The 20346-nt window shown below is 33.8% G+C and overlaps 1 protein-coding gene across 1 annotated transcript in view; it reads right to left on the bottom strand.

Annotated features, from left to right (window-relative positions):
* Ddrgk1 (DDRGK domain containing 1) overlaps positions 1-20346 on the bottom strand; it is a 167044-nt gene that overhangs the window by 42792 nt on the left and 103906 nt on the right. The window contains exon 5 of the mRNA XM_089087591.1: positions 6522-6677. Within this exon, the coding sequence (XP_088943717.1) occupies positions 6522-6677 (156 nt within the window). The remainder of the gene's footprint in view (positions 1-6521; positions 6678-20346) is intronic.

The raw sequence follows: 20346 nt of genomic DNA, 5'->3' as shown, positions 1-20346 counted from the left end.
TTGGCCCGGGGTTTCAGGGGGGGGGGCTAGAGACTGCCAAAAAAAACTACATGTCAAAAATAGATAAGAATAGACCTTCCCTTACCATAAATCTATACTCTGAAACTCCTAGAAAACTTGGTTTTGTTTGCAGCTTCCGATTTCAATCTTTAAAACATTTCAAGATATTTCTTCAGTTCAAACGACGTTATTGGGATTCTTGCATGATCTCAGCGATTTTGGCGTTGGCGTGTTGGGTGTTTTGGCGTATTGGAAAGCTGCCAAAGTCTTAGAACAATATTAAAGTAATTCCTTATGATAGGTAGAGTGTTAAATAACATGGCTCCAGCTAGGCAAAAAAGGATGTGTGCAAAACTTCCTAAAGCGTATGGCCCTCATATGATTGATTTTTTTTCTTTTTTATTCAGTTACTTAACTGTTCAAAGTCAGAAGTACAACATAGAAAAGAGCTTTGCATTGTTTGCAACATGGATTAGTTTTCTTCTAACAGATTCATAGCCAGCTTCACATAATTTATTTTGAATTTTTGGGCTTATGTAGGTCGCATTTTACCAAAAAGACTAGAACTCTTTCTTAAGGTTTTCACGGCTATTTTCTATTTGTTTTTCCCTTCGTAAAGCACGAGAATCCCTTTATTTTCCATCGGTGAGTTATTTAAGTCAAAATTACTCGAGTCTGCCTTAGCCTGAAGAGATGTGTTTTGTCAATCGGCTTAGGTCTTGCAATATTTTCCATAATTTGAAGTAGTCTGGGTGTCTGATTGAATTTTGAAATCCAAACATTGATGTTTTTAACATAGGTGGTTTTCAAATTTCTCTGATGCCATTTTTATCTAGAGAATTTTTCTCTTATCAAGTGCCCAAAAATCAAGAACTCGAAATGCCGGCCTCGCCAAAGGTAAAAAGCGCAAACTTTGCAATAAAAATGATTTTCAATTGAACAAATGCAAGCCATAAGCGAACAAAACTTTCCATTTCAACTACCAGTTTAGATTATGCTCCGCTGTAAATTGAACCATCGATTTTGTATTGATGTCTTGGTTCATAAGAAAATGCCGTACGGGATTCTAGAACAACGTGGCTTGGGAGGTACCGTTGATCTTTTCTTGGCCATCCTCCCTTTTTGTTCATGACATCACAACTCAAGCTAATAATAAAGAAGTGCACTTTCGCATAATTGATTTTCTTATCGTTCCAGGATTATTTGCGGAAAATTTCAAGTTTCTAATTTGAATAGTTTACTGCAAATCACAGAGCATAAAGACAAATAAATAAACGCATGAACTTATAAGTATTTACACATTCATATGCATATAATAACAGGAAACTGCGGTCCACGCAGTCCGTGGTACCGACGTGGTCCGTGGTTCTCACTGTCGCTTGTCTTCTAACCACAAATTTCATGTGGAATGTCTTCTAACCACAGATTTATTTGTGCTTCATTTTCGTTTGCGATCCGTTGTGATGCTCGTTATGGCATATTTAAAGTGTTCTTTGGATTGGGATTCACTAAGTATTATCATTACCTCAGACATTTTTTCCATGCCTTTTGATTTAGCTGTTTGGATTGGTCTTGCCATGTCGGATGGTCCGGGTTGCTGGACAAAATTTCTTCTATTGGATTTTGTACACTGACTTTGAACTTCATATTGATTGTCATGGAATTCTGTCCCATTCAGCTCTGGGCATTTGATTGTCTAGGTTGCTGTTATTCCAGCGATGAATCATTTTTGACGATTGTGAATTTGTGTTTTTGGGTCGTCCTTAAGCATATTTCAAATTTTAAACTCTTGACTTGAAAGCGTCCTGCGTATATATATACCAAGTGTCTGGGACACCTGGTGTCTGGAACGCAGCAGGCTTTTACATATATATATATATATATATATATATATATATATATATATATATATATATATATATATATATATATATATATATATATATATATATATATATATATATGAAATATATGTATATATATATATATATATATATATATATATATATATATATATATATATATATATATATATATATATATATATATATATATATATATATATATATATATATGGAATTACATCTGACTGACACCTTATTAGATTGCCATAATTGCAATATGCTGAGAACACAAATGTTTCCTTTTAAAATATTATTTTTAAGTTATTGGAGAAATATTATCAAAACAGACTTCGTTTTGATAAAGAGTAAGGTAGCTTTACTGTAAGAATAAATGGGGATGGAGAATGGGAGCCAGGAGACAGAGCCTCTCCTCATACATAATGTATTTTTTACTTTTTTAAAGTTTTAGCAGAAATTCAGTTTTTGATAAAATTTGTATTGTTGGCTTTTAGCGCTTGCATAATTTTACCCTAAATAGAAGAGGTTCTCTCCCTCACTCCATCGCTGCTTTAAAAAAAGATCCTCACTTCATATTAAATAAAATGAACATATCTACTTGATGTTCTTTTTTAAATTTTTAGGGAACAATTTATTTCTCCTTAGTGGATTTACGCAGATTTACCAAGTTTTTTGTTAAAGTGTTTTCCTCTCCGATTACTAAAGGATGGTCATTACTAGCAATATCCATCACTGTACAACAGTACACTCTAGCATCTAAGATTGATGAAGCTAGTCTACGATCAAGGAATACATGGTCTAGAAGATTTCCGGTTTTTCCATCATGTAGATTCCGTGTTACTTTATGCACTAATCTCTGTCTGAAGACATTTGTAGTTGCTATAATATCGCAATCCAATGAAATTGGCAGAATCGAGAAGAGATATTTTTTTATACCAAGAAAATAAACAATAAACTAGGAGCGTCTAGGACACTTCTGTACTTGGAATTCAGGAAAAACAGATCAGAATCTTGCAAGCATACGTTTAAACTTCCATACTTTGAAGTTTTAGGCACCGAGTGGAGTTATGCCAGACAACAGAAAAAAAACTTGTTCTTCTCGTTATTTATATTCTCTGCTCAATAAAGAAACAAACACTTTCGAAACAGGGTTTTAATTTTCCTCAAAAAAAAAAAAAAAAAAAAAAAAAAAAAAAAAAAAAAAAAACTGAGATAAATGGATGTTGTATATAATTTATTTTATTCAAATCCAGATTTTTAAACCTTAACATCTAGTCAGAATATAAAATTACACTGATAAGAAAATGTAAGCTACTAAGATGAAACTAAAAAATTACTTCCTTTCTGAAAATTTAAGACGAAATTGCTGCATACTCGTCCAGAACTTTCCATTCAATAATTGTTTTTAACAGGTTGACTTTTTTCGATCACAGTGGGTTAACGGATCCAGGGAAGGAAGGACTAATTTTTTTCAATTAGCCCTATTCTAATTCGATTTTAGCACCACCCTGGAGCCACACATCTATATAGTTTTATCGAATGAAGGTTCGGAAAAAAAGATTAAATCTCTTTGAAGACAGAACCAAAGAGTGGGGGTAACGTACAAGAATTGGATCTGGCACTAGTGTAACAAAAAAACTTCAACGCCATCTAGCGTCTGGCGAAACTTGGCATTTTTCTCTCTGTAACAATAAGAATAAGTAGTCTAATTTGATTAGTTGGTAAAACTAGTTTAGTTATAAGAGGCTGGACTCAGTTCCTGACAGAAAAACGATTACAAAGCTTCAAAAAGTGCTAAGTGTCCCAAGACGCTAGATGGCATTGATGTTTTTTGGCCGATACTAGCGCCAGTTTCCACTCTTATCAGGTACCTATACTCTTGGGATATAACTTTTACATGGGACAAAAAATAATTTAAATCTTTATAGAGACTGAGTTTAAAATTTTACACGCATTTTCAAAAAGAAAAATTAATTTAAAGAATTTGCGGGGATTTCTTGAAAAAAACTAGTATGATATTTAACACTAGAGTGGCAGTGGTACCAAATTTGAATATCAATAATCACTAATTAATAATTTTTACTTGAAATCCTCAAGGTTACTGGATGATTAAGCTGACACAGCAATATCGAACCGTTACTTCCACAAAACAGGGCGCTAGGGCACGCAACAGAAGATAATGAAAATGTCAAGACCAGCTAATATGAAAGCGAATTCGATCAATTTTCCATGAATTCCTAGATCGGGCTATATTTCTGATTATTAATTATAAAAGAAAATACGACTTTAGAAGACAGAGGGACTCTAGAAGTTGTTTTGTTAAAGCAATTGTAATTATTAAGGACTTGAAAAAAGTATATATATATATATATATATATATATATATATATATATATATATATATATATATATATATATATATATATATATATATATATATATATATATATATATATATATATATATATATATATATATATATATATATATATATATATATATATATTAATATAAGAATAAGAGTAAATAATATAATGTAAATAAATTATGTTAATATGAATGATGTAATGTAAATGATACTAAATGTAAGTAAATTACATTACATAAAATGCAAGTAAATTTAAATGTAAATCATTAAAAATATTTTGGCAGACACTCAGGGTGTCACCTATGGGTGCAGGAACTATAACAAAATTGACTAGATTTATTCTTCTACACTAAGAGATCATGAGCAACCTTTCTTCTTTTTGACACGTCGGTGGCCTAGCAAAAAAAGGAGAATCGTAAATCCAACGTGGGCCTGCTCCAGGAGACACATAAAAGACATTTCAGGGAGAAGAAAATCCGAAAAATTTGGGAACTTACAAAAATCGACATATCCCAAAAATGCGCACACCAATAGATAAATAATGGTAGTGTTTTCGAAAGGGAATGTTTTTTTTTCTTTAATTAAATAAAAAAAATAGTTTTTTTTAACTGACAGTAAGGAGCGACATTAAAACTTAAAACGAAACAAATCCCCCCTGAAAACTTCTTTATACTTCCCAATAACCAATAATATATATAAACATTGGGCAAAGTTCACAACTTGCAGACCTTCCCCCGGGGACTGTGAGGAATTAAGTCATCTTCAAAGACATAGTTATTATATTTTTCGACCATGCTGAACAAAATGGCAATCTCAAAATTTTAATCGGATGATTTTGGGGAAAAAATGAGCGTGGTGGGGCCTTGTTACCCTCCATTTTTTTGGTCACTTAAAAAGGGCAATAGAAATTTTAATTTCTATTCGAATGAGCCATCTTACAATATTCTAGGACCGCTGGGTCGATACGATCACCCCTGAAAAAAAACAACAAATGAACACGCATCCGTGATCTTTCTTCTGGCAAAAAATACGAAATTCCACATGTTTGCAGATATGAGCTTTAAACTTCTACAGTAAGGTTCTCTGATACGCTGAATCTGATGGTGCAATTTTCATTAAAGTTCTATGACTTTTAGGGGTGTTTCCCTCTTTTTCCGAAAGTGAGGCAAATGTTATCAGCCTCCCAACTCCTGATGGATGAGATTAACGTTGATGAAACTTATATATTTGAAATCAGCATAAAAATCTGATTCTTTTGAGGTATCTATTGGTATCAAAATTCCGTTTTTAGAATTTCGGTTACTATTGAGCCGGGTTGCTCTTTACTTACAGTTCGTTACCACGAACTGCTTGATTCAATTGGCCATAAGCAAATTCAAAGGCTTAGTTCTTAAATTTGTCTCTTTGCCAAATATTAGTTTTTTATTAATCATTTTGTGTTTTCTTTGAACAACGCACTTACCTGAAACAGTACACATTGACTTCAAGTAATTTACCAAATTTTCTCTTCATTCCTCACTGTTAAATTCGCAAAGACAAAAAGACAGAACAAAAAGCTTAGGTTTAAGAAGCACAAGAAAGACCACCAAAAATATATATAAAAGCCGGTTTTCATATAGATTTTTAATCTATTTAGGATCTCTTATACGAGTTTTTAAATAGACCGTCTTCTTAGTCCTCTAGAAGGTTTTAAAGAAAGGTCTAGGCGACTCTAAGGTGTCTAGATGATTGTTCCTAGATGCAAAGGTCTTTTCATCTTTAGCTGCAATTCATAAAACCCATAAACACAGATTCTATCTTTAATGAGTCTATACACCGACAAATAAAGCAGAAAAACGGGGAGAGTCATAAAGCGTTATAATCTGTATCGTTGGTATATCGGAAGCTAATTTCTTTTTTGTAATAAGTCAAGCGTCAGTCACCAACAACGGAAAAAAACTACTCTGACCACTTTAAAATGTTATCTTGTAAATTGCAAACACTAAACTTAACGCAACAACGAATCCAAGACATAGGTTTAGACCACCAAATTGCTCTTTATTTATTTATTCCTATGATAGAAATGACGAAGAAAAGAAGATATGATCAAGGCTGTATCCAGGGGGTTAGGGGGTTTGAACCCCCCCCCCCCCTCGAAATGTTTGTCCGACTCATAAAACGTAACAAAAATGAATATAAACAAATTTTGTATGCGTTTTTTAAAGTTTTTTTTTGTAAAACCCTCCCCGAAAAAAATTCCTTTGTACCCCCTCCCCCCTAAAAAAGGCAAAAAAATCCTAGGTATGACTTACTTTAATGTAATTAACAAAGTCTTGCAAAAGATTGCGTTCATTGTCCTCTTCTCTTCCTTCAAAGCCCTCATCTTCAACTGCGAAAGCTTCTTTCATTTTTAAATACTCTTCATGCTCTCTTCTTTCCCTGTCCTCTCTTTCTTTCCTTTCTGCCTCCTGAAAAACAACAGATTCAGGTGTTAACCCATTCAAAAGGGGGTCAAATACAGTTACTGTTCAAAATATATTATGTAGTTGTAGATCATTGTCATAGATCGTTGTAAATTGTGGGCCACATACCTGTTATTTAGACCAAACATTTCTAGAGAGGGGGTCAAATACAGTTACTGTTCAAAATATGTTATGTAGCTGTAGATCATTGTCATAGATCGTTGTAAATTGTGGGCTACATACCAGTTATTTGAAGCCAACATTTCTTGAGAGGGGGTCATATACAGTAACTGTTCAAAATATGTTATGTAGCTGTAGATCATTGTCATAGATCGTTGTAAATTGTGGGCCACATGCCAGTTATTTAGAGCCAACATTTCTTGAGAGGGGGTTAAATGAAGTTACTGTTCAAATATATTATGTAGTTGTAGATCATTGACATAGATCGTTGTAAATTGTTGGCCACATACCAGTTATTTAGAGCCAACATCTCTTGAGAGGGGGTCAAATACAGTTACTGTTCAAAATATGTTATGTAGCTGTAGATCATTGTCATAGCTCGTTGTAAATTGTGGGCCACATGCCAGTTATTTAGAGCCAACATTTCTTGAGAGGGGGTTAAATGAAGTTACTGTTCAAAATATATTATGTAGTTGTAGATCATTGACATAGATCGTTGTAAATCGTGGGCCACATACCAGTTATTTAGAGCCAACATTTCTTGAGAGGGGGTTAAATGAAGTTACTGTTCAAAAAATATTATGTAGTTGAAGATCAGTGACATAGATTGTTGTAAATAGTGGGCCACATACCAGTTATTTAGAGCCAACATTTCTTGAGAGGGGGTCAAATACAGTTACTGTTCAAAATACGTTATGTAGCTGTAGATCATTGTCATAGATCGTTGTAAATTGTGGGCCACATGCCAGTTATTTAGAGCCAACATTTCTTGAGAGGGGGTTAAATGAAGTTACTGTTCAAAACATATTATGTAGTTGTAGATCATTGACATAGATCGTTGTAAATTGTGGGCCACATACCAGTTATTTAGAGCCAACATTTCTTGAGAGCGGGTCAAATACAGTTACTGTTCAAATATGTTATGTAGCTGTAGATCATCGTCATAGATCGTTGTAAATTTTGGGCCACATGCCAGTTATTTAGAGCTAACATTTTTTGAGAGGGGGTTAAATGAAGTTACTCTTCAAAATATGTTATGTAGCTGTAGATCATTGTCATAGATCGTTGTAAATTGTCGGCCACATACCAGTTATTTGAAGCCAACATTTCTTGAGAGGGGGTCAAATAAAGTTACTGTTCAGAATATATTATGTAGTTGTAGATCATTGTCATAGATCGTTGTAAATTGTGGGCTACATACCAGTTATTTGAAGCCAACATTTCTTGAGAGGGGGTCAAATAAAGTTACTGTTCAGAATATATTATGTAGTTGTAGACCATTGTCATAGATCGTTGTAAATTCTGGGCTACATACCAGTTATTTGAAGCCAACATTTCTTGAGAGGGGGTCAAATAAAGTTACTGTTCAGAATATATTATGTAGTTGTAGATCATTGTCATAGATCGTTGTAAATTGTGGGCTACATACCAGTTATTTGAAGCCAACATTTCTTGAGAGAGGGTCAAATAAAGTTACTGTTCAGAATATATTATGTAGTTGTAGATCATTGTCATAAATCGTTGTAAATTGTGGGCCACATACCAGTTATTTGAAGCCAACATTTCTTGAGAGGGGGTCAAATAAAGTTACTGTTCAGAATATATTATGTAGCTGTAGATCATTGTCATAGATCGTTGTAAATTGTGGGCTACATACCAGTTATTTGAAGCCAACATTTCTTGAGAGGGGGTTAAATGAAGTTACTGTTCAAAATATATTATGTAGTTGTAGATCATTGACATAGATCGTTGTAAATTGTGGGCCATATACCAGTTATTTAGAGTAAACATTTCTTGAGAGGGGGTCAAATACAGTTACTGTTCAAAATATGTTATGTAGCTGTAGATCATTGTCATAGATCGTTGTAAATTGTGGGCCACATGCCAGTTATTTAGAGCCAACATTTCTTGAGAGGGGTTAAACAAAGTTACTGTTCAAAATATATTATGTAGTTGTAGATCATTGACATAGATCGTTGTAAATTGTGGGCCACATCCCAGTTATTTAGAGCCAACATTTCTTGAGAGGGGGTCAAATACAGTTACTGTTCAAAATACGTTATGTAGCTGTAGATCATTGTCATAGATCGTTGTAAATTGTGGGCCACATGCCAGTTATTTAGAGCCAACATTTCTTCAGAGGGTGTTAAATTAAGTTACTGTTCAAAATATATTATGTAGTTGTAGATCATTGACATAGATCGTTGTAAATTGTGGGCCACATACCAGTTATTTAGAGCTAACATTTCTTGAGAGGGGGTCAAATACAGTTACTGTTCAAAATATGTTATGTAGCTGTAGATCATTGTCATAGATCGTTGTAAATTGTGGGCCACATGCCAGTTATTTAGAGCCAACATTTCTTGAGAGGGGGTTAAACAAAATTACTGTTCAAAATATATTATGTAGTTGTAGATCATTGACATAGATCGTTGTAAATTGTGGGCCACATACCAGTAATTTAGAGCCAACATTTCTTGAGAGGGGGTCAAATACAGTTACTGTTCAAAATATGTTATGTAGCTGTAGATCAGAGGGGGTTAAATGAAGTTACTGTTCAAAATATATTATGTAGTTGTAGATCATTGCCATAGATCGTTGTAAATTGTGGGCCACATACTGGTTATTTCGAGCCAACATTTATTGAAATAGTTGTAAATTGTGGGCCATATATCGATTATTTAGAGCCAACAAAACAAACCAAGACATCTTAAATACTTGTTCGTATCAAATGACCCTGGCTCAGTATTTCAAATTTTCTTGCGAGAGATGGACTTACTCAGAAAGTGCTTCGTAAAACTTTTTTGAGACAACGGCCAAGAAAATTCGATATGGTATCAACCCAAGGCCGTATCCAGGGGGGTTAGGGAGTTTGAACTCCCCCCCCCCCCAAAAAAAAGGTTGTCCGAAAACATAACAAAAATGAATATAAACAAATTTTCGATACGTTTATAATTTTTTTTGTAATCCCCCTCCGAAAAAATCCTTTTGTAAACCCACCCTCTTCCTCCGAAAAAAATCCTGGATACGCCCTGTATCAACCTCTATCAAAGGGTCAATAACATTCCTCTTGTATCTTCCGTTAAACGGTTTCTCATAGATGTTTTCAAGACAGCTAACCAAATCGTGTTAAAATTTAACCCTTGTAGTCGTCTTTATGACAACCATCTTTCAAAATTTTAACATAACTGCAAATCGATTCTTATAACCATGACAAATGACAATGAAGATACAATAATAAGAGACTTCAGTGGTTTTTCTTCCTTTTTTCCCCAGCTTTTTTCCCAGTTACGTGGGAGGATCCTTCCATGGAGGATGTTTCCTTTGGGGAAGGGACATTTCTATGAAGGAGGTGCCGGATTTCCCAGCATTATTTAAAAATGATCGGGAATTAAATATAAAAAAACATGTTTTTTCAACTGAAAGTAAGGAGCAACTTTAAAACTTAAAACGGACAGAAGTTATTACGTTTATAAGGGGGTTCGCCCCCTAGTCAATATCTCGCTCTTTACGCTGAAATTTTTTAGTACTTTCAAAAGAGCTATATATTCTAATTAAACGGCCTTTGTGATTAAGGGATTTGTGATTATAACAAAAAATTCGAAATTTAGCGTAAAGAGCGAGGTATTGACTAGGGGGCAAACCCCTTCATATACGTAATCATTTCTATTCGTTTTAAGTTTTAATGTTGCTCCTTACTTTCAGTTGAAAGAACTTGTTTTTTTAATTTAATAACCAAAAACATGCTTCAATTCCTACAATGAGTTCGTAGACAGAAATATACTTAGTTTACTTGGACATGCCTGAAGTATAAGGAGTCTTCAGACAAAGGAGTGAATGGGACAAGGAATTTGTCTTAGGTTGCTAACGGCTGCAAAGAGCTAATATAAGTATTAAATATATATATATATATATATATATATATATATATATATATATATATATATATATATATATATATATATATATATATATATATATATATATATATATATATATATATATATATATATATATATATATATATATATATATATATATATATATATATATATATATATATATATATATATATATATATATATATATATATATATATATATATATATATATATATATATATATATATATACATATATAAATATATATATATATATATATATATATATATATATATATATATATATATATATATATATATATATATATATATATATATATATATATATATATATATATATATATATATATATATATATATATATATATATATATATATATATATGTGTGTGTGTGTGTGTGTGTGTATATGTGTATATATATATATATATATATATATATATATATATTTAATACTTATATTAGCTCTCTGCAGCCGTTAGCAACCTAAGAAAAATTCCTTTTCCCACCTGTCCTTCAATTTCTTTTCCTTTTCAATTATTTCATATGTATTTAAATATACTGTACATAGGTGTATATCTTTTATTTCAGTAAACGAATTTTGATAAAGTCTGAGCAAGTAAGGAGGGTAGCCATTCAGCCATCCAAAATCAAAATAGGTTCTCTACCAATAAGATGGCACTTTTAATATTTCTCTGCTTAAAAACACCCATTTACCATTATTTTTCCCAATAACCTAAAAATTAAAACGGTAATAACCCAAGACTTTGTTTCAGCCAGGATCGTGTTAAGATTCTAGGTGGCCTTAGTGACTTACCGCTTGATTGTTATAAACTGTGCTTTTCAAAATCGAAAGCTAGAGACATGTGAACAGTAATAAATTTTTTATAAAAAGACCTAATTGGCCAGCAAAAGACTTTGATTTGTTCATTGAGATTGAAGGTGAGGTGGTTGGACTTGCTCAAAAGGTTTAAAGTGAGGTTTATACAAAACGTTTATTATCTGAAACTTGACATGATTTTTTTCCTATGTTCTTTTTCTGGGGTAAGGTGCAATAATAATGCATGGTGCTCATACCGATTCCAAACATTTGTTTCCTCTTCAGCTATTCCTTTAAAAATATATTTACTGAGAATAATCTTTATTTATTAATTATTATTTATTTATTATCTGTCTTATTTTTTATTTATTTATTATCCGCTCTTTTTTGTTGTTGTTTTGTTAATTATCTGTTCCAAAATGCAAGGAGCCGCCTCATCGGAAATGCTTTCTTTTCCATCTTTTTCGGGTTGGGTCTTAGTAGTTTATTTGTTATTATTTATTAAATTATATTTAAACTACTTGAACTTATCTGCTGTTTTTGCGTTAAACTGCATAGTTATCATGTTTCAAATAATTCACGCTACAATGTTTTCGATTTCTTCTGTTTCTTCTTCAATGTTTCTCTTCTGTTTTTCCTTGAAAAGTACAGGAATAGACTAATACTGCTTTTATTACATTACCTATTTTTTCTTTACGTGAAGATTCGATTTACGATAAATGTCAACATGAGGCAAGCCTCAACCATTCTCTTTGAATATCTGTCAACACTATCAGTGTTTGATTTTGCACTTATCGACGCGGCGCTGACTTTTAAGTTGTTTTTATTCAATAACTGCCTTGTCTTATTTTTCCCCTGTCAACAAGGAAATAGAATGTCCTATAGCAAGTTCAGGAATGGAAAGGGCAATAACGAGGTTAAGTGTTGGAAGGAACAAATCTAGGTTAATTTGAGATATTGAACATTCGGTGAGTTTATTTTGAATCAAGACTGGAGAGTAAGAAAATAAAATAACATAATTTTGATCTAAACAAATTTTTAGAATAAAAGCCAGAACCCAACTGATAGTACTGCATGATCTAAGAACGGGTATCCAAAGTTTGAAAATAGTCATAATTATTAAAAACTATCAAAAGAACTAGATGTGCATTAAAGGTTTTGGAACGGAGGGAGGGGGCATAAATAGATCATATCTTTGTCTCCTTTTTCTTTTCTTTTTTTATCGATATATTTGTAGGTTAGAATTTTGATGGCCGCCAGTTCTGCTTGGCAGCCTTAGCCGAGGAGATTAGTCGTCACCCACTCTCTGGATCTAATCCTGTGGAGTAAAACCTTTAAAATTGAAGCTTAATTACCAAGAATTTGACAAGGTCAAATATCAAGGGGCCACGAACTCATAATAAAAATTCTAAGTTTGCAGACTTATTCTTGTATTTGTCTTAGATTTCATCCAAAAAAGGCAAGAGCTGTTGAAAAAGCACATTTTCGGCCGCATTAAAAAAAGGAATTTTTTTATAAAAAAGTAAAAAAAATATAAAAAAGTAAAAAAAATAAATAGTAGGACATGCTAAAAAAAACAGTAGGTATTATTAAGCTTAGAATAGGGGGGGGGGGGAATGGTTGATATTAAATTTACTTCTACTATACATCCTTTACGTAATTTCTGGAAAATTTGACCTGGAAATGTCAGCATCTCAAAATTGTCAATTTCCACAACTGTCAAAAATCTATGTAAGTTCTTAAACCATGAACTATTTTTACAACGATAAAAGGAAATCATTCTGACTCGTGCAGCTTTTATAGACATGTTTTTCCCCATTAATTATGAACGGGGTTATTCAAAATAATAGATAACAATTAGTATGAAAAGTAAGACAAAATTGGTGGCTAATGGTCTGGGATATATTAGAAGTGAGAAGATGGAAGTTGATACTATTGTTCGCGCTTGTTCCCTCCTCATGAGTGCAGATTAGTCCCAATAGTAAACGTGAATTAGTAGTAGCTAATTAATAAAGCAATATTAGAAGTGTAGAATTCTGAATTACCGACAATACAGATAAACCTAAGTGATTGCCAGAATACGCAAAATACGTTCTGACGTCACCCTGAGAAGCAAAATTATGCCAGAGAGGGTGTTCTCTAAAGGGTCAATTATTTGTCAATCAGAGATGTAATCAACGTGAAGAAATATTAACTAAGAGCTATTTTAATTCACTAATTTTACCATTAGTATTGTTTTACTCATAGTCAGGATGTGTTCAACAACACAGAAGGGTTCATATTCATGTGTTAAGAGGGTCAAATTGAAAATAAAAACTGCTACAGTCTACAAGCAGTGCGCCATCTCTAAAATATAAAATTCAGAATATATAGCTTTCAAGTAACAATCAAAAACATAGATTTTAAACAATAAGGAAGCTACATTGTTTCAGGCTGAAAAAACATTTTCTCACGCTAAAGTTCATTGTTAATATCTTTATTCTGATTTTTAGCAGGAAAATTTATGCTTAGAAAATTACGAATTACATTCTACTGAATTGAACACATTACAGATTCCTCAGGTCAAAGGATTAAACCATAGGAGATACTTTTAAATACGCGTATCTACCAAACTTACACTAATACTAATAATTTTAATGGAAAATTATCTTCCTCAAATTTTGAATTTTTCTCTTCTTTCTGTGAACTTTCTCAAAGAAAAAGGGCTAAACGTAAAAACTTGAATACTTGACAGCATGCGTTGAATTTATTCCTTAATATTTAACAATATCAAAAACACAAAGGATCTAACGTCTGTCTTGTGTTGTTTTCTTCTTCTGAACAGCTTTATAAGCAGCAGGATAATTTCGCTCTCGAGTCATAAATTCGCTGCTTAGTGACAAGGTCGTACTTATCAATAATATCTCCCTTATTGATTTTTTCTCTGGCACCAAAAGGTGAAATAAATCCTACATAATTATTTGTTAGATCTAACATCGCAAATGTTAAAGATATTTCCTTTTTTTAGATCACATAATAGTTAAATAAGCGGACACTCTTAGAATTAGCTTAAGAGTTCGTATTTTTCATAGAAATGAAATCATCACTTTGATGTTTCACAGAACAACATCACCTTGAATCAAATTCTAGGAACCTGTAAAAAGTTATTTCCCTGTAAATGCTGACACATTTGCGAAACTGGTTACTAATCCCCTCAATATTGTTTAGGGTGAGTTAATAATTTGGAAAAAATTCATACAATTAAACACCAGGGTTGCCACCTTTAGTGATTTATCACTGTTTCTAGTGATTTTTTATATTGCCCAAACAAAAAAAACGAAATTCACGAATAAATCACAAGATTATGGAAGAAAAATCCCTAAATCAACCAGAAAATCACTAAAATTTTGTGATCTTTTTTTGTCACCGGGTGGCAATCCTGTTAAACAAGCCAGGTGTTGTTCTATTCTTGAATGCAGGAATAAATCCGAGAAATATGCAAAGATCCCTTTTCACAGAAAAATACGACACTTCGATCATGATAAGCTTGTATATTTAAAAATATCGGTTTTTCTAGGTTTTTCTTCTTACTTTTCGTTGTCACAACAAAGCAACCGTTTCCACGAAATTATCATCAATGATTGCACCCAGGCAGGTGTATCAGGAAGGGACAGAGGGCACAGCCCCTTTTTCTAAGCAAAAGAATATTTTCGTAAACACTCTTGTATATTCTTATTGGTATTATTTTCTATAATTCTTGAATAATTTGCCTATTTTGCCTTGTTCTGATAATTATCACATTCCTCCCAAAAGGTATTATCTCCCTAGACAAATTTCTGCTTATGGGCGGCGGCACCAATTAACAAACTGTATGGAATGGGGCAAACTGTGTTTTCTAAAATCTATGGGGGAGCAATTTTCGTGTTTTCTCATTTTTTTTATGAAAATACAGAATTTTTTTATATAGGGAGGGGGAATCTAAGGGGGCACATCTCTCCCCCGCCCCAGTTGGCACTATTACTTAAGGGGCTGACAAAGCCCCGTAAGTCCCGTTGTGAGCGGATTAATCATAACTTCGTGAAGTTATTCAAAAGTTTAAACAAGGCAAAGGGCTTTTCCCAGTTGAAATTTTTTTCGGAAGAATAGGAAGGAAAGTCCGCAAACAAAGATATATTGGGACCCATGGTCATGGCAGTGGTTAACCATGATTGGCTCTGAAATGCTAAATCTGAAAGAAGATTATGGGCACTTCGGTGACTAAGGAATTTATGTTAAATGTTTTCCAACTGATAGTAAGGATAGCTAATGCACTTCTTAGACTAACCGCATATCAAACAGTAGGCTGTGCGAAAAGCGAGGCTCAACCCAATATTTTCGGGATGTGATAAATGAAAGGCTAAAATAGCTAAACCACTTTTACGGACGAAGGATGACACATTGTCAAAAAATTTCTATTTTCACCATCAATCAGGGGTAAAAAAAAAAAAAAAACAGGTCGTCTTTGAATGGGATTGATAGAGGTCATAAGAAATGGTTTAAAGGAAGTTGGAACAACGTGGGATGGGATGAAGAGAGAAAGTTTGAGTAGGTTGGAGTAGAGGAGAAGAATGCGCAGTTGTGCCGCCCTCAGGCAGCTTGCTGCTGAAGTAAGCTGTTATATTGGTAGCAATGGTATAAATTTATTTGTCTTTCTCACTTGGTGAGTCATACCTAGATACAAAAATCGAAAGATACAAGTGACAATCTCGAACATTTTAGTTATGGATCTATGAGGATTTAAATTTTTCAAACATTGGAGTTTTGCGGCTGCCACTGAGTCTTCATCGTCAACAGAAATAAATTTAGACGGGGGGGGGGTGAAATTAGTATTTACTTGAAAAAGCAATAACAAAAATAGCTTGGCCTGCCTTTATTGTTTAGCTTTCGATCCAGGTTAGAACCGGTTTTTGAATGCTGCTAAGTGGAATCAGCTCGCAAAATAAAACTGACAAGGCTCCGAAGAATCGACAAACACCTTACGAGCAGACTCAATTTTAAATGCTGAGCTATTTGTAAAAAAAACAAAAAGCTGCAACCCATAGTCTGGGTTTCTTATGTTATTAGGTCAAATGACCTGTAAGAAAAAAAACTGTTACAATTTTCTCAAAATGGCAAATCACGCAATCAAAAGGAGAATGATCTTTGTTCTCAGTGAATATGTTTATGTTTATGTTGAATATGTTTATGTTGAATATGAATATGTTTGTGAATATGAATATGTTTATGCACAAAGCGTCGGATTAACAAAATTTACAAAGAGATGAGTTAGAGAAAAACTTGAAACTAAAGATTTTTTTTTCACACAAAATGTCAAACCTCTATAGGCGTCAATATGCTTTATAAGTTTGAAAATACTGAAGGAAAAAATGGCGTTTAGTTTTATTTCATTAATTTTTTACTAATAAATATTAAATATTATAAATATTAAATAATTTTTAGTTGTTTTATGGCTTTTTTGGGGGGGGGGGGTGGTTGTTTTGTTTTGTTGGCGTTGGACCCTCAAGGATGTAGATAATTTTATTTTTTTATTTATTGTCAGGTGATAGGAGGGTCGCTGTTTCGTGTTGACTGTCGGTGAGTTAACTTCTTTTCTTTATAGATTTATTAATTAAACATTGTTAAGTATTGTTTATGCCAAGTTTTAATATTAGTCTTTTATTCTATGTCGCTTCCCAAATAACGGGCCATTGAGCCCTTTGGGATATTGTTTTTGTCATTGTTATTTATGGAAATAAATGGAACTTGAACTTGAACTTGAAAGAAAATTTGTTAAATATGGGATCTAATATTTATACGGAGCGGTAAAAATTAATTTTAAACGTGTATACCTTATACCGTTCCAAAATTTGTCAATTTTGAAATATTTAAATTATGTTTTACGTTCACATATATATGATAGATACTGCACGAAATAAATTCTCTTCGTATTTTATGTTTTTCAGATGCATTCTTCGGTGTATAAAATTATACACCAATTCTTTTAATGTCATGCAGCACTCTAGCACCTTGTTATCATAGGCAGTGCAATCGCGCTGCCTAAATAAAGACCGATGCAAGCACAATGTATTATTTAGTTGTTTTTTTTTCTTCTTTTTCCATACCAGGGCACTTCGTTTTGAAGGAGTTGTCGTAGAAACTTCGAAAAGGGCTCATTCGATTGGAAATTGGAATGACTAGTGCCCTTTTTAATAGTCGAAAGTGATTGGAAGGGAGCTAACACCCCTTCCACGCCCACCATTTCCCCAAACACATCTAATCAAAATTTTGAGATAGCCTTTTTGTTTAGCGTAGTTGATTACCGGTTAGAAAATATATTTTTGAGGAGGACACTCCCCAACAACCCCCAGAGCAAGGGTTTCAATATACGCCCTGAGGGCATATAAGAACAATGTTGACACAATGTATTATTTATTATTGTGTTGATTTACAGCAAGGCACTTCATATAAAAGTAGTTGTCGCGGAAACTTCGAAAAGGGCTCATTCAATTGGAAATCGGAGTGGCTTGTGCCCTTTTTAATAGTCGAAAGTGATTGGAAGGCAGCTATCACCCCTTCCACGCCCACCATTTCCCGAAACACATCCCATCACAATTCTGAGATAGCCATTTTGTTCAGCGTAATTGATTTCCAGATAGAAAACATATTTTTGAGGAGGTCACTCCCCAAAGCCCTCAGGGCTAGGGTTGTAAGTTATGCCCTGGGGGCACATAAGGTTTTTATAGGAAGCGTAGTCGTAAAAACTTCAAAAAAGGCACATTCGATTGGAAATTGAAATAGCTAGTGCCCTTTTAAATAGTCGAAAGTGATTGAAAGGCAACTAACCCCCCTCTCACGCCCACCTTCTCCCCGAGCACATCCAATCCAAATTTTAAGATATCCATTTTGTTCAACGTAGTTGAAAAATCTGGAAATTAGGTCTTTGAGGATGACAACCCCCCACAGCCCTCAGGGCAAGGGTTGTAAGTTATGCCCTGGGGGAATATAAGGTTTTTAAAGAACGCACTGTCGTAGAAGCTTCAAAAAGGGCTCATTCGATTGGAAATTGAAATGGCCAGTGCCCTTTTTAATAGTCGAAAGTGATTGGAGGGTATCTAACCCCCCTCTCACACCAACCATTCCCCCAAACACATCCAATCAGAATTTTGAGATATCCATTTTGTTCAACGTAGTCGAAAGTTCTGGAAATTAAGTCTTTTAGGGTGATAACCGCATCATAGCCCTCAGTGCAAGGGTTGTAAGTTATGCCCTGGGGCATATAAGGTTTATATATAGCCATTTTGTTCCACGCAGTTTATAGTTCAGGAAATTTTATCTTCGAGCAGGACACTCAACCCACAGTCTTCAGGGCAAGGATTATAAGTTATGCCCTGGGGGCATATAAGTTTTTATTGAAATCTTTGTCGTAGGAACTTGAAAAAGGGCTCATTCGATTGGAAATTCAAAGGTCTAGTGCCCTTTCTAATAGTCAAAAGTGATAGTTGAGTTGAGTTTAATAGTTGAGGGCAACTAACCCCCCTTTCACGCCCACCTTTTCCTCAAACACATCCCATCAAAATTTTTGGATAGCCGTTTTGTTCAGCGTAGTTGATTTCCAGATAGAAATTATATTTTTGAGGAGGAAACTCCCACACAGCCCTCAGGGCAAGGGTTGTAAGTTATGCCATGGGGGCATATAAGTTTTTATAGAACGCGTTGTCGTGGAAACTTCAAAAAGGGCTTATTCAATTGGAAATTGAAATGACTAGTGCTCTTTTTAATGGTCGAAAGTGATTGGATGGCAACTAACACCCCTTCCACGCCCACCATTTCCCCAGAAACATTCAATCAAAATTTTAAGATGGCCATTTTGTTCCACGCAGTTTAAAGTTCAGGAAATTATACCTTTGATTAGAACACTCCCCCCACAGTCTTCATGGCAAGGGTTATAAGTTATGCCCTGGGGGCATATAAGTTCTTACTGAAATCTTTGTCGTAGAAACTTGAAAAAGGGCTCATTCGATTGGAAATTCAAAGAACTAGTGCCCTCTTTAATAGCCTCAAAAGTGATTTAAGGGCAATTAACCCCCCTCTCACGCCCACCTTTTCCCCAAACACATCCAATCAAACTCCCCCTTACAGCCCTCAGGGCAAGGGTTGTAAGTTATGCCCTGGGGACATATAACGTTTTTATAGAAAGCGATGTTGTAGAAACTTCAAAAGGGGTTCATTAAATTGGGAAATGAAAGGGCTAGTGACCTTTTAAGAGTCTAAAGTGATTGAAGGGCAACTAACCCCCCTCTCACGCCCACCATTTCCCCAAACAAATCCAATCAAAATTTTGAGATATCGATTTTGTTCAACGTAGTTGAAAGTTCTGGAAATTAGGTCTTTTAGGGTGATAACCGCATCATAGCCAGTAGAGATGGGGGTGCCAGTCGTGACTACACCACGTGGTTTATGGTTTTCTCAGTGAGAATGAAAAAACAGGAATTTTCTCACTTGGAAAAACAGGAATTTTGTCACATTTATGGTTGTTTTCATGGGTGGTTATGTGTGTTGTTCGATTTATTTGATGTTTTTCTCGGATGTCAACATCAAATTATGGATGTTTTATGGTTTTTGTCAGTGAGAATTTGAAAAACAGGAACTTTCTCACATTTATAGATGTTTTCTTGGATGGTTATGTGTGTTGGTCGATTTATTTGATGTTTTTCGTGGATGTCAACATCAAATTATGGATGTTTTATGGTTTTTGTCAGTGAGAATTTGAAAAACAGG

Source organism: Artemia sp. Qi Xiang Cuo, chromosome 4 (genome assembly GCF_049724085.1).
Source record: "Artemia sp. Qi Xiang Cuo chromosome 4, ASM4972408v1, whole genome shotgun sequence".
NCBI classification, from domain to species: Eukaryota; Metazoa; Arthropoda; class Branchiopoda; order Anostraca; family Artemiidae; genus Artemia; species Artemia sp. Qi Xiang Cuo.
This window is presented reverse-complemented; position numbering and strand designations above follow the sequence as displayed.